The sequence below is a fragment of the Centruroides sculpturatus genome, unplaced genomic scaffold, assembly GCF_000671375.1.
Source record: "Centruroides sculpturatus isolate CEXI.00-Female unplaced genomic scaffold, Cexi_2.0 scaffold1295, whole genome shotgun sequence".
Classification (NCBI taxonomy): Eukaryota; Metazoa; Arthropoda; class Arachnida; order Scorpiones; family Buthidae; genus Centruroides; species Centruroides sculpturatus.
This window is the reverse complement of record NW_019385620.1, coordinates 14,494-29,342: the sequence shown is the minus strand read 5'-3', so window position 1 is coordinate 29,342 and position 14,849 is coordinate 14,494. Positions and strand designations below refer to the sequence as shown.

The 14,849-nt window shown below is 32.5% G+C and overlaps 1 protein-coding gene across 1 annotated transcript in view; it reads right to left on the bottom strand.

The window, feature by feature from the left end:
- Positions 1–3,247: 3,247 nt before the first annotated feature.
- The window catches only part of LOC111640668 (ubinuclein-2-like), a 25,019-nt gene continuing 13,417 nt past the window's right edge, over positions 3,248–14,849 (bottom strand). The window contains exons 9-11 of the mRNA XM_023386708.1: positions 5,231–5,651; positions 4,159–4,251; positions 3,248–3,408 (exon numbers count right to left, since the gene is read on the bottom strand). Coding sequence (XP_023242476.1) covers positions 3,371–3,408; positions 4,159–4,251; positions 5,231–5,651 — 552 coding nt within the window. The 3' untranslated portion in view covers positions 3,248–3,370. The remainder of the gene's footprint in view (positions 3,409–4,158; positions 4,252–5,230; positions 5,652–14,849) is intronic.

Below are 14,849 nucleotides of genomic sequence, written 5' to 3'. Positions count from 1 at the left end.
ATTATTGGCCAAATAAATTGTAATTTTCTCGTAATTAAAGATATTTAAATTAAAAATGCACGTGAAATTATTACATCGCCTCAATAATAATGAATATTGCATTTAAACTTTAAAAATTTGCCAAGAAATAATCCAAATAAAAAATAAAAATAGTCTCTGAATTTTAAACTTCCGTATTTTACATCACAAATTTAATTGGAAGAATGCCCGCATAGAATACAAAATCTATAATATGAATTATATGTACCGGCAATTCTTAAGCATTCTTGAGTAAATACTATATTTACATTTAATGACGGACCTTCCCCATATAAGAATATTCATAAATTCCCGATGCCGCCACTTTTCCGTGGGGGAAAAATGTTGCCGACGGCTTTAAAGTAAGTTTTATATATGAACAGTAGAATCCCAATTATCCGAGGTAAAGCGCACCGACAGATGGCCACTCCAGATTAAAAAGTTACAAAGACTTATATATCATCATTTTTAACCCTCTTTTTATAAACCTTATAAAAGAACATTTATTAAATTCACTATGATTAAAGTAGTCAATACCTAATTATTGTATAGTTATTTTTAATACTAATATAAGATTTGTTCAATAAGTTACATTTTATCATTTAATAAAAGTGAAATCATTTCAAAATAGCTTAAAACCGTAACAAGTTACGGTTTTAAGCCCTTTTTTATGAATTACAGAAGAAAGTAGTTATTCCCTCGCAGATTTACCTCGGTTAATTGGGATTCTAACCAAATCCAGTCCGTAATTTGATGTTACAAATTATACTTTATTAAATTAAATTATAATTTGAAAACTCGAACCACTTTAAAATCTAGAAACGTAAAAACAGAGAAACAGAAAGAAAGGATGTATATATATATATACTGTCTGCTCACTTTATTTTACTTAGAAAACCATTGTTGCACAAATCTTGGTGACAAACATTCAGGACAAGCAAGGCTATTTTACTAGGAAAAATGTCCGACTGTGGCCATCTTTTTATATATATTTATATATATAATTTTTTTTATCAAACGGTGATACAATCAGATTTCATCGTCATCTTGCATATCAAAAAACAGGAAATTGTTTTATCTAAAAAAACTCGTCCCTCTTTTTTCGGATAAGAATTAAATAGTGAGATCATTTCTCTACAATGAATTACCATTTTTGGTAGGAAAAATATCCACAATCGTGTACACAATTGAACTATATAAAACACAATCCAAAATAAAAAAAATAATAATAATCAACGTTTTGTACAAATAACGAACAGAAAAATAATTCATTAATTAATAATTATAATAATAATAATAATAATAATAATGTACACATTTACACAATTTGATTCCAACCAAGTATTTGCAGTTTTACAAAACAATCTACAAAAAACATTTATAGTATTAGTATCATTTTTTTACAATTCCAATGCACGACTCCTGTACAACGGGAGAATTTTCTTGTGTACTGTATGCAAGAGAGATGGGGAGGAGGGAAATCATCTAAGATGCTTTTTTTTTGGAAAAAAAAAACAAAACAACAACACTTTTGTTTTTGTGTGTGTGGCGAAGGACTTTTGTAAAGTCTCCGGGATTAATTTGGAAAACAATACTTAAGAAAAGGACTGGTACCTTCTAAATTTTGGTAATTCCTACGAAAATCCGACTCGTTTTTACACACATTTGAACTACAAAGAGGATCAGAGCTATTTTATTTTCGTTTAAATGTTCGACCCAATACCAATCACATTCTGTTGGATATAACAAGGCACTCCACCATCACTTTTTTTTTTAAACAAATACCGTCCTGCTCAAGCCGCGTCTCATTCCCTCGTCACACGATTTCTGTACACTTTATCACTGTCATGTTCTCTCTTTCATCCTCTTCCTCACCGAGAATAATCGACACCTCCCCCGGCGTGTGTATATATATAAACTGTCTCTAATGACTAAAAAACGTGTGTGGGCGATTGACTATTTCGTTATTATTATTACGTTATCGTGTGTAGAAATAAATATCAAAAAAGTCTTGTTCCCTCAACTGATACAAATATTTAATTCAAATTCAAATCAACAATTATATAATACAGCTACTGGCACGAGTCATAGTATACAGTTAATCGAACAACTTGTCACACCGACACACGCACGGACACGGTAAATTAGATTGGTTTTCTCCTCCTCGCGTCTCCGACACCGAGGACGTGTTTGTCTTTATCACAAAGCTCGAACATAATAAAGACAAAAACCGGAAGTATTAAAACTGTGAGGTAGGATGCGTCATCACAAATTTTCAGTTTTTTTTCCCCCCTAGTGGCAAAATTGAAATTCATTTAGAGTTTCTGCTCTGCGGAGGAGCAAATTGGAAATCATATTTATTTTTTATTCCCCTATTCGAGAAAATTACGGCTAAATTTTTTTCTCTTTCTTATTTTTTTTACAAAGTAAAAAAAATGTAATTATTTTTTAAATAACAATAATAATAACAACAAAAAAAGAGAGGGAGAGAAGAAAAAAATTAATAATAATAATATTTAAATTTTTTTTTCTCTAATATATATCACCCATTGAATACTTTAATGGAAAAAAGGCTGTTTTCACAGTATGTACGGCAGTTCAAGTATGCAAAAATTCTCGGTAGAAAATCCTACGATGCATAGTGTTTAACACTCTGGACATACGGTTTAGAGTAGGATTTCTTTTCCTTTTTTTCTTACAGCTATTTTTAAACGGTGCGCCTGCAGATCGGAACCGTCAGAATTGAACATCCCCTGGTGTAACGAATGAATCGATTAAACCTGCAGTTTGAAAGCTTTTACAACAAATTCTAAATAATTAATGACGCTCGATGCCTAGGGTGCCATTTAAGTGACTCTGGAAGGGCGACGAAACAGGCTGTTTGCTGCAAAACAAGACCTCTTTGTCGGTTCTCTTGCCACTTAAAAATGTACCCGGTTAAGTGCGGAAGTACCCAAACTTTAAAATTTTTATTTTATGCACGCGAGACGATGACGTGTATGCAAATTAGAGGATCCCGACGGCACCGCAGCAGTCGCACGCGCATAAAAAATTGGAAAGAATGTTAATCGAACGATCGTTGTTGCCATTGCTGAGAACGCGACGATGATATAATTGGCAACATTTACGCCATTCGTTAGTCTCGTCATTTCAAGAAACACTGAATATACAAATGACATTTACTATACATGGACATATGTATCATATATACAATACATCTCCTATCATCTCCTGAGATATTTAGCTGCTTTATTACAATTTTTTTTTAACTCGGTGGAGATTCTTTAAACTTAAATTCTATAAAGAGTCACCGCTTCTGTACATTTTCGGGTTTGCCTAACGGATGCCTTTGTCAGGGAATCCTGTGATGCGACGTCTGCTGCGTTGACCCTATAAAACGGGAAAGAGGCCATTTAGTAATCCAGGACCAGGCTCCTGTAAATATCATTCGCGTGGAGTGTCCCAAAAAACAGTTTAAGGATTCTACAAAAAGTCCCGAAGACCAAATTCCATTCTAGAATATCTTAAGAGAAGATGCTTTACGAGAATGAATTTAGACTTCTCAGTGTAATGCTGTGTGTACGCCTCCCATAACTTTTGGAAATCATTTTTATGGAAGATAGAAATCTTTTAAACTTAAAACATCATCACCAGTTTAGTGTTTACTTTTGATTTTTTGCACGAATTTTTTCACCGGGAAAATTTTCAGATAAAAAAAATTGTGCAAACAAAAAATTTCTGTACGATTTCCACCACAAAATGAAGTCTAACCTGCGGAATTTTGTACAAAGAGAGTACATTTCAGGTTAAGTGAAAAACCACAATTTCCAAACAGAAGAAATTTTAACTTTTTAGGAATTCCCCCATTCTGAATTTATGCAAGAAAAATGATAATTTCAGGTTGGAGAATGGCAACCTTAAACTTTTTTCGGGACACTGAAACATTTTAGAAATAAGCAGAACGAAGTAGAATTGATAAAGAACGAAGAGCGGGAAACGGTAGAGAGAACGTTAGGCAAGTTTTCTGCCGCAGAATAAAGCATTTTAGTTTTCTGCCGGCCATGTGTTAATACAATTAGATAGATTAATATGCAGTAGAGGCAATTAACAAGTTCCCATAGAATTCTTCTCCAAGCCTACCTGAGTGAGAGGAGAGCGGAAAACTGTGGAAGGGTGTTAAGAGTTGTTGAGGGACTGTGGTGAAACTGTTTTCGGCATGGTGTCCCAATACGCCTAGAAATGAATTGGGGGATAGTATGCATGATAACAAATGACACAAACTAAACATAAATAAATTAATAATTTTCTATACACATGCAAGTCATTAGCCAGCATGCAAAAAATCAATTATTCAAACTATAAGTTGCATTAGGCCATTAGGTAACCCGTAAATTATATATTTTAAAAAGTAAAAATAAATTCATCAGGTATTTTATATTAAAGAACCGCATTGGAGAAATCATTTAAAATAGAAATAATAATAATGTAAAATTAAATGTAAAAAACTCAAATTTTACCAAATAAAAATTGAAATTATCTATTGTAAATCACTCGTGTTGCTGTTTGTAATTTACATTTTTTTTTGTGGCCTGTTTTCAACTTCTGAAAATTTTATGAAGTTCAATTAACGAGTGCATTTCTTTGTTACATTAGAAGCAAGATGATATTTTCTTCAACTGTCGTATTTAAATCCTTACACTTCTGCTATGAGAATTAGCAATTTTAAATTTTATAGACATGTCCTCCGAATTTCGTAAAATGTCATCATTTACATTACCGAATGAGACTTCTGCATGCAATTGTTTATCTCAATACTACCAAGATATATTTTACACGACATTACATTACCACTTCCTTTTGGAAAGTGCAAGTTTAATGGGTACATTCCAGTATGCATCTGTCTCAGCCACAACCATTAATCAGCTTTTTATCAGAACCTCTGGCAACTTGGCAAGATGGCAGGAGCAAATGGCACCATATTGGCATTTGCAGACTTATCCTGTCAAATTAACTTCTGGTTAATACAGATGAGTGTTAAAAATATAACCCGTGACCCCTGCTCACCAGTGCAATATGTGCATCAGTAAGATTGGCTCGTGCACCGTTTGATGCATACTGAAATGTATCCACTTTCTCTAGAGTTAAAATATATATTTAATTGTAATAATTAGGTTGGCTCGCTACTGCTAATTAGAATGGCAGAATGACTTACTTTGACCAGGATATTCACTTCCCTGTGGTCCCACAATGGCACTGTTAGGAAACGATTGGTTATTTGAAGGAGTTCGACTGGGATTCTGTTGCCAAACGGAGTTCATGGTGTGACGGTTGGGTATGATAGACGACTGCTGAGAATAATTATGGGAATCTACAGTCTTATGAGACACATTGTGAGCGGGTGTCAACTGCTGAGAAATGTTATGCACTGTCTGACCATAACTGCCGACCTGCGGAGTGGAGCCACCCTGGGCCCTCATGGCGTTGTGATGATGATGTCCCACTGGATTCTGAGAGGGGTTCTGATATGTCTGTGAGGTAGGGGATGAAGTATTTGGCGAAGGACAGGATGTTGAATATTGGGATGAATAATTTGTGGTGGTAGAAGGACTGTTTGCTCTCCACTGGTTTTGAAGCTGTATTAAATAAAATAAAAAAAAAGGCTCATCAATGCCTAATCGTACGATGAATTTACTGTAAATATATTAATTAAAGAATAAGCAGCCTTTTCGCCGTCACTGTAACTAAACAGAAAATTACATTTAAAAATCTTGAAAGCTTTATGGAAATGGCATTTCTGTCTTTACACCATCTGAAAGCACTTTTGTTAATTAAAATTACTAATAATAATTTGTGTATTTTACACATTTCTAAGGATAAATAATATAGGCCAGCGATGGCAAATGTTTCTCTGAAGGTGGGTCAAAATTTAATTGGATATTCAGTAATTCCAAAGTGCGGGTCAAGTGTTTCATTCAACTAATTAAAAATAACAAAAAAATGCTTTAAAATTTTACTTTATTTAATTTTCAATCTACTGTACAGTATATCAGAAAAATAACAATAAATTGTGTGCATGAAAGAAAATACTGATTCTAACAGAAACAATTATTTTGTATGATGGGAAATTTGTTGCTGCTTGTTGGGCTGCAATTTTTAAGTTGCAGACATATAATTCCCACTGTCTGTCTTTCGTTAATCTCGAGAACAGAGTTAGATAGATGAAAATCGAGACCAGATACAGAAAGCTTAGGGGGCCGAGATCCCGATTAACTTTACACAAACTTCCAGTCTGAACCAAATGTCACGTGATTCTTAAATAAATGATATGGTAGAAAAATTATGACAATAAGACGTTCAATCCATTGATTATAAAAAAAACTTGATCCATTTTTGAAAATGGTAATAAAATCATTTGTATGCAGATTGTGCAAAACATGATCCAAAAAGAGAAAATTTCTGCTGTTTGTGTAGGTTTTAGTTTATTAACTTACACGGAAGTAAAGACAAACTTCAACCAGAAATTTAGGAACTCTGCTGCTACCAGATCCAATATAAGGTTGTTGGTTCCCAAATTCAGATGAATGGATAATGTACACGATGCACAATTTTCCAGAATGCCCACCATACCGGATGAAATGATTCAATGTGTAGAAACTGCAACAACACAGTTTACGTCATCAACCAGAAGACTAAGCCAGGTGCTCACTGTGCCACAACAATGTTTCCTTCTTTACAAGCTCAAAAAAAGCATGCATAGAACAATCAGGTGTTACATAAGCTGGAGGAGGAGAAAAAGAACTATGCCACCTGTCAAGCAATATGTTACAATACCATGAAGGCTATGAAATAAAAGGATTGAATGGTACTAACGTGTATGTTAATCCACTCAAATATGTGCAAACCACAGCGATTCTCTTTTCTTGGGTCAACGTGCTTCGTACAACTTGCAAACAAATGGTTTTCTTACCATTTTCACAAAAATGGATCGATGAAAAGTCTTTACCCTATTTATAGTTTTTTACAGAAGGTATAATTCTAAGCACAAGTATCAAAGAGATAAATATAAGTTATATATTATATAGATTTATATAAAAAGTCATTATAAGTCATTTTTTATATCTAATTTTGATGAACTCTGTTATAATGAATGAAAAACCATTTAACCCACCCATCCCTGCTTTGTATTCATTCAGTAAACAAAAATTTAATCAATATATCAAATGGTATGCAAATAGATCAACAGTGGTATAATATAATAGGTGGCACTAATGGAAAAAAATTGATTGTAATGTATTTATCATAGTGTTGTGACAGCAAATAATTGGAAATACAGTAGAGCATCGATTATCCGACCCCCGATTAACCATCACTTCGGTTAACCGACCGCGTTCTAGTCGGCAAATTCAAATGTCCGCTAGTGGTGTGGCGCTACAATATTTGGCTATGTCTTGGCTACTTTAATATTATTTTTACGTGTTTTAGCTGGCAACACTGGATCGACCATGAAAGGGAGCCAGTATTTAAACGAGGTTTAATTTTCTAATTTTTAATGATACAATAGCGACGATTATTATTTTAAAAAAATTTGATTGGCTTAACATGGAGGAAAATTCAATGCAAAGTAGGTTAATAGTGACATACTAATATACTAATTACATGGGATATAATAATATACTACACTAGTAATGGATTTTTTCATAGTTTTCAATTATCCGACCAACCCATGTCCCCAATTGAGTCGGATAATCGATGCTCTACCGTATATTGTAAAATTGTGGATGTATTCTCTTAAAAAATGTTTTTATTATTACTATGCTAAATGTAATTAATCTGTAAAACGATTATAATTGCAGTTACTGCAACGTTATATTGTAGAACATACACATTCTTTAAAAGTTGTACTTATATAAGATTTTATGAGCAAATGTTAAAAGTGAGTATCGTGTTATATTGTTATTTTATTAAGATATATGATGTTATAAAGTAAAAAATTATAAAATTATGAATATATTAGGTTTTTTGTATTAATGTAGGAAAATGTATTTGTGATGTTTTTAATGGCTGTATTTTAAAATCTTTCCAATGTTACCCATTGTACACCGTGGTTTTAGAAGACAGAACCATAGGTATTGTATAAGTGTGACAATTTTTAAGCACGATAGTTTTATGTCAGTAAATATGACCTGCACGCGAAGAGTTTTGTCATGTTACTAATTATGTTTTTTTAATAATTTGTAGTATTGCACTGAAGAGGGACTTAACATTTACTGTATATAAGTCCAAAATGCATATGTGGAAACAATAAAAGAAGTGTCTAACCTGAAAGCTGTAATGATATTCCACCGAACTTAATGTCGGATTAGAGACATACATACATAAAACATAATAACAGCTATCCAAAAGTGATAATTAGAAGAATTATTTTTTAATTACATCTGTTAAAATTTAAATAGGTGGTTTTAACTTTCTAGTTTTTCTCCATTTTGTAGAATACAACATCAGAATAAAATATGGTTATTTCATCATCTACATTAATTCTATTTTAAATAATCAGCACTCAAAAATTCTTGAATATACTGACAATATTAAGTTGATTGTAATAAACATTGAAAGGTATGTAATCTGTTCTGGTATTTGAGTGTTAATCTTTGTTTTATCTGTATATGTCCTGTAACTTTCGCCTATTGGGATCCTAAATATTTGTAAAACTTGCCCTGTGCCATGGATTTGATAATATCTCCATTTCTGAATACAGTCTGCTTTTTTTCGGCTCTTTCAGTGTTTTGCATTTGTCTAGACCAGGGACGGGCAACCTTCCTCTATGTAAGGGCCGCATTACAAAACTTTTAAACTGATGCAGGCTGCATACAAGAGAAAAAAAATTCTGGTAAATCTCAATTATTTATTCATGTATAATTAACATAGATATACTTAATTTAGCTTCTAAAAGCTGCTGTAAACATAATATTTGGTTACATATTAGTCACTGATAGTTTTAAATTATTCTGATGTGAGTCTGTTAGCCAGTTTCTTGTTTTAATTTTTACTAAATTCATTGCGGTAAAAACTATTCACATGCATAAGTTGTAAAAAATAACGTTTGAATTTTTGCTGCATACTTCCTTAAGCTGGAAAATTTATATATTTATTCATATTTTATACAGCGTGGGCCACAAAAAATATTAATGCAGGCCTCGAGATGGGAATTTGGTCTAGACCAAACTCCATTTACATATCATTTGAGTATGTGTGTGTAGTTTGTGAGAGATGATGCAGCTGATTCTGTATGGATGCATAAAGTTTAATATTGTCCATGTATATGAGGTGTGATAATGTGAACAGTGTTGTTCTGTTGTGTCTGATATTGTAGCCATATTGTGTTTTGTTCAATGTGTTAGATAAAGGGTTAAGTGCAAGACAGAACCAAAGACAACTCAAGGAATCTCCTTGAAAAATTCATTGCTTAATGTATATTTGATTTGTTTTTATGTGAGTGTTATGGAGGTTAAGATGTAATGTTGTTCTCCAGTGAGGCATGATAAAACAAAGGAAACTAAGTTGGGGATGAATTTTGTAGATGCAAAGTGTGTGCAGCAGCCAAGTGTGTTGGACACTGTCGAATGTTTTTCTGTAATCAATGTATGTTCCTGTGTTGCTTATGAATTTTTCATAAGATAACAGAGTCAATGAGTAGTTTTCTTTGCAACCTTTGTGATTTCTACAGCAGCCTTTTTGTTGTTCTGTAAGAATGTTATGTTCATCAATATGAATGTATTGATATATTTTGTTTGCAATGCAAGAGATAAGAATCTTGTAAAGTGTTGGAAGACATGTAATTGATCTGTACTATGCAGGGTCTTTGGTGTTATTGTTTTTTGGTTTCATGTAGTGATGTCCTGCATGAGAAAATTTGGCATGTCTTGTGGACTGTTGATGATATCAGTTAAATATTTACCCAGTTCTTGGTGCAGAGATGTGAATTTTTTTTGTACAGAAATTGTGAATGTACACCAGGTGTTGTCCAGTTGAGTGCTTTCTGCATTGTGCAATGGATGGGATGTCTTGTGTATTTATTTCAACACAATGCATAGTGTGTCCTGCAAGTCTTTGCTCTCCTCTTTAGATAATGTGATTGCTGTTGATGTTGGGAGTATTTGCTTGTTTGTGTAATTGTTCTGCAATTTGTTTGATCTGTTCTAGTGTTGTTTGTGTTATAAGGTTTTTATGTATAACTGTTCTTTTTGATAAATAACCCTTTGTATAGTGACTGTGAGATGAGGATAATGTTGTGAAAACAAGTGATATAACTGTTGTCTGTATGCTGTCATGTCCGTTTCAAGTTTTCTGATGGTGAAGTATGGATGATAAACTTGTTCATTTCTGATGTCTATTTCACCCATTGGCATAGTTTACTTGCCTTAGTGGCTTGGCAGAATTGCCTTAGAAACATCAAAATTAGGCTTGTTTCCCAAAACTGGTGTGGGCATTGCAGTAGCCATACTTGGACCAGTGCTGCTTTCACCACTGCTGGCCAAGGGAAACTGTGACAATTTTTTTCAATTTAAGCCTCTACCTAACTCATGAGTGCAGACCTTGTTAACCCAGGTGAAGTCTGAGCCAGTATTACACTTGGATCATGTTATCACCATGGTTAGATCTCCAAAGATGTGGGTTCAGTCACTCTTGGTTTCATTTCTCCCAACAGACCTCAGTGGCATGGGTGACCCTACTAGGAACACCTTGTTTCTGCACCATCTACCAGGTAAATGGTGCAGAAACAAGAAAATGATTGTCATGGAAATATGTTGTAAAACAACAGTTTCTAAACTTTGTCTTATGAATGTACTGATAAAGATAGGCAGATCAAAATGCATATACACAAAAAATAAAGAAAAATTAATGGTTTGAAAGTCTTTTTAATACCGGTTTATCGTTTTACATTTCACCTTGAATGAAGTTACGAAAGTACAAGCGATAACTAAGAATTTTATCAAAGTTTTATCAAATCTTATAATATAATCGAGATGAGTTGATGATGATGAAGATTAGCGTAGAGCCTGTTAAACTTTCACAGTTGAAAGTTGAAATTTGGTACACAGTTAGGGTATGTCATGAGAACACACACTAAGAAGGGATTTTTCAAAATTCTCCCTCACAGAAGAAAGGGAGAGGATTAATTAAGGATTTTAGAAGAATTGAAGAACTTTGCTTCTACTGTACTATTCTACTATGTTATTTTAATGTGGATCACCTCTTACTAAAATCCTTGCAGTTTTTCGTGCTTTTGTGGGAAATCAAACATATTTTTAGACCCATCTAAAGATTCTCTAATTAGCCTCAGAAGAGGAGAACCTAATTCTTGCACCCGATGAAAACGAGTAAGATCAGCTATGTGAGATAACCTTTGTAGTTATATAAACCAAATTCTATAATATAATACAATAGAAGGGTTAGAAGTACGAAGTTATCTAATCTTAATGTTTGTTCTTACTTTTTGCCCTAGCAATGCCAGGCCTACCTGCTAGTTTTGTATATTTTTAATATAATTTTAGTAATTAAGTATCTGACTTTGGTAAATATAAAAAAAGTAAAGAATAATTGCTCTTATTCATTTATAATAGATTTAATAGAACTATAAAATAATTTGGTCTTTAAAGGTTTCATTCAATCTAATGAGCACATCTGAATGTCATGAAATATTCCTTTACAGTAGATAACATTTTGTACACCACTCTTTTTGCTACACACAAATCATGTGGATCACCTCTTATTAAAATCCTTGCAAACATATAACTTTGTAGTACAGTTGGTTTAGGATACTTCACAAACTGTCACCTTAATTTTCTGTAACTTTTGATCTCTCTATTCTGTAGTGTAAATCATTATGGTAACACTTAAATGGCAATAATGAGTTAACACTACATTATGGAGTTGGTGACAGTTATTTGAGAAACACAGACTTATATTAACAACAGGAATGAAGAGTCATAGTCAGGAGACAGAAAACTGATTCCAGACTCCTTATGCCATATTGATGTTTAAACATTTTAATATTTTTAGAAGCCATTAATGCTGTTATTTTTGACATTTTTAAAGTCAAAGTATGCAAAATAAAATTCTAATGATAAAACTTTTCTAATGAGTAATCGTGTTTAATTTTATTAACTTTGATAAATAATATATGAATAGTTAAAGTATAACCTTAAATACAAGTTTGAGATTGAACTTTAGTGAATTGATTTCAGAAAAATTAAACATTTTTTTTCAGTTCATAAACATAAATACTATTTACAATTTTTTTAAATTGCAGAATTCATAAAGTCCTATAAAAATGTGTTTACTTTTTTACATTAAATAGCATTTTACTGCATATCTGTAAAGAACCACAAAGATTGTATTACCATGGAATCATAAACATGAAATGCTTTTCATTGCTGCGGTAGATTTTATCAGCCAATGTTTTTGGTGTTTTAATCATCCGCTGGTATAAATACCAGTGTGAAGATGGTGCAATTTTATAAACACCATAGATTTTTGAGCACCATTTTATAAGCACCATAGACAAATAACATTACATAAATGGTTCATAATTTTGTTTTGAATGCTGAAGTGAAATAGCCTGTGTGCATTGTTATCAATCAACAATTGTGCATTTATTAAAGAGAAGTGAACAAGGCAACATTGAAAGAAAAGCTAGATCAGGAAATAAACATGATAGTATGCTGCACCAGAATAGAATATTGAAGGGTCTCAGCCTGCAAAAACATACTTCTATTCTTCTGAACTGAAAGTAAAGTGAGAAGAGCAGAAGGTTTAAATGCAAGTGCATGACATTTCCTGTGTAACATGGTCTAAAAACCTATTGTCCACATAAGGAGTCATTATTAATAGATAGGTTGTGACACAAGTTCAAATGTTACTTCTACACAGCAAGCAGAAGTACACGGTTTACGTTTTAATGCCAAGAAAAAATTGTTGCAGTGGACGTTCACAATATCACATGACTCGGTGAACATTGTGCACTGACTCACGGGAAAGTTGTTGAAAAAATGGCGGAACCATTTGACAACGAATGCTACCAATGAAGATAAATAAAGAAATTAAACTATTTTAAAGTATTTATAGGATGTTTAATAACACTAAATAATTATTTTTAATTAGCGTGGTGTCTCCTACCATACGATCAGACAATAGGCCTACCTCATACTTTTGTTGAGGGAAATAGTGGCTTATGTAAATTTGAAAGCAGCTCAGAAAATTAATTTTTTTAAAATTTACAAACGTATTATGCTGTTGATAGTAGAAGATGCGATGAAAGAACAAATCTACCTTAAGATAAGCTATTATGAAGACAAATATATGTAAATTCTATAGGCACTTCACATCACATGCAAAAAAATTGAATAATTAAATAATTTCTGGATTAAAATCGTCTGTTTCTTTACAATATTATTTGTAAATGCTTAAATAATCATTATTTTAATAAAAAATTCATAATTTTAACTCAAAATACAAAAAAATGAAGAAGTTTAAGCTGATCGTCTGCTAGACGTAGCGACCGCCATTATCGACCGTCCAGAATTGCCAGATGACAACGCTTGACAGTCCGCTGTTCACATTTTGGGCTGAATAGACGGCCACAACCTCTCTAATGACTAAAATGCATAAAAAGCAGCTTATCTGGACTAAACAATGTGCAAATTCAAATGCTGAGATGTGAAATTCTGTTATGTTATTGGATGAATATGAATTTTTAACCTGCATAGATCTAATAAACATAAAAATTGTTGAGTAAAGCCCTGAAAATAAACTTCAATGTATTAGACAGTTTAATATCATGAGCTTGGTATAGAAGAAACTTATGCTGGCGCAATGTTGGTGCAATTAAAAATTGTTCTTAAGGCTCGAGGAAGCCCTAAAATTTATCAGGAACCTATTCAATGAAAAATAACAGTTTGCATTGCTCTTCAGGCATATTTTAAGCTGTAAACCCCTTTTTTTCCTTCCATAACTGTAAATGGCAAGTTTCTGCAGCAGTGCTCACTGGTAAGTCTATGGTAAAAAACAACACTTACAATGCTATATGGAACTTGCGTAAAAAATTTCTTTTTTTTAATAATATTTTTCTTGGTTTTTTGTCTACACTATATATGTTATCATTCCAAATCACAGTCACAGCTTAATTACATTACTTTGCAATTCTATTGAATGCTTTTTGCTATATATTATAGGCAATGCAATTTCTATGGCCACTACTATATAAGTTTTATCTGTGCATGAAATTAAATTGAGAGATTTATTTCTGTTCAATGATATTTAACAAATTATAAATTCAAGTTATTTGTTTTATATTTCTTTCCTCATTATCTGTACTAATTCATATCATTGGTAAAAAAAATATGATTATAATATTTCTTCAAAAATGTTGATCATAAAATTTTCAAATTTGGATTCAATTTTAAATATCACACTTTTCTTATTAAAAATAAAGGACTTTAAATTTAGTAATTTCATCAGCAATTTGTTTCAAAATTCCCAAAGAAACATTTTATTTTGTTTTCAATTAAATGTTAGTTTTACTTTCCCAGCTGTTATGTATATGTTACTATAAAAGACCAAAATTATAGAATGTTGATATTCTCTGGTGAATGTCGACACAAAAAATACGTCAGTGAAAGACCGAATATTTGGTTATATTATTATACATTTGAACAATTGCCGGTGCATGTCAACAAGCACAGATAAGCTTTGGTCTAGATCGAAATGACACCCGAGAAGCCAATGTCGACAGAGAGGCGACAGTCTGTTGCCAAATCCTTTGTAGGGAAGAA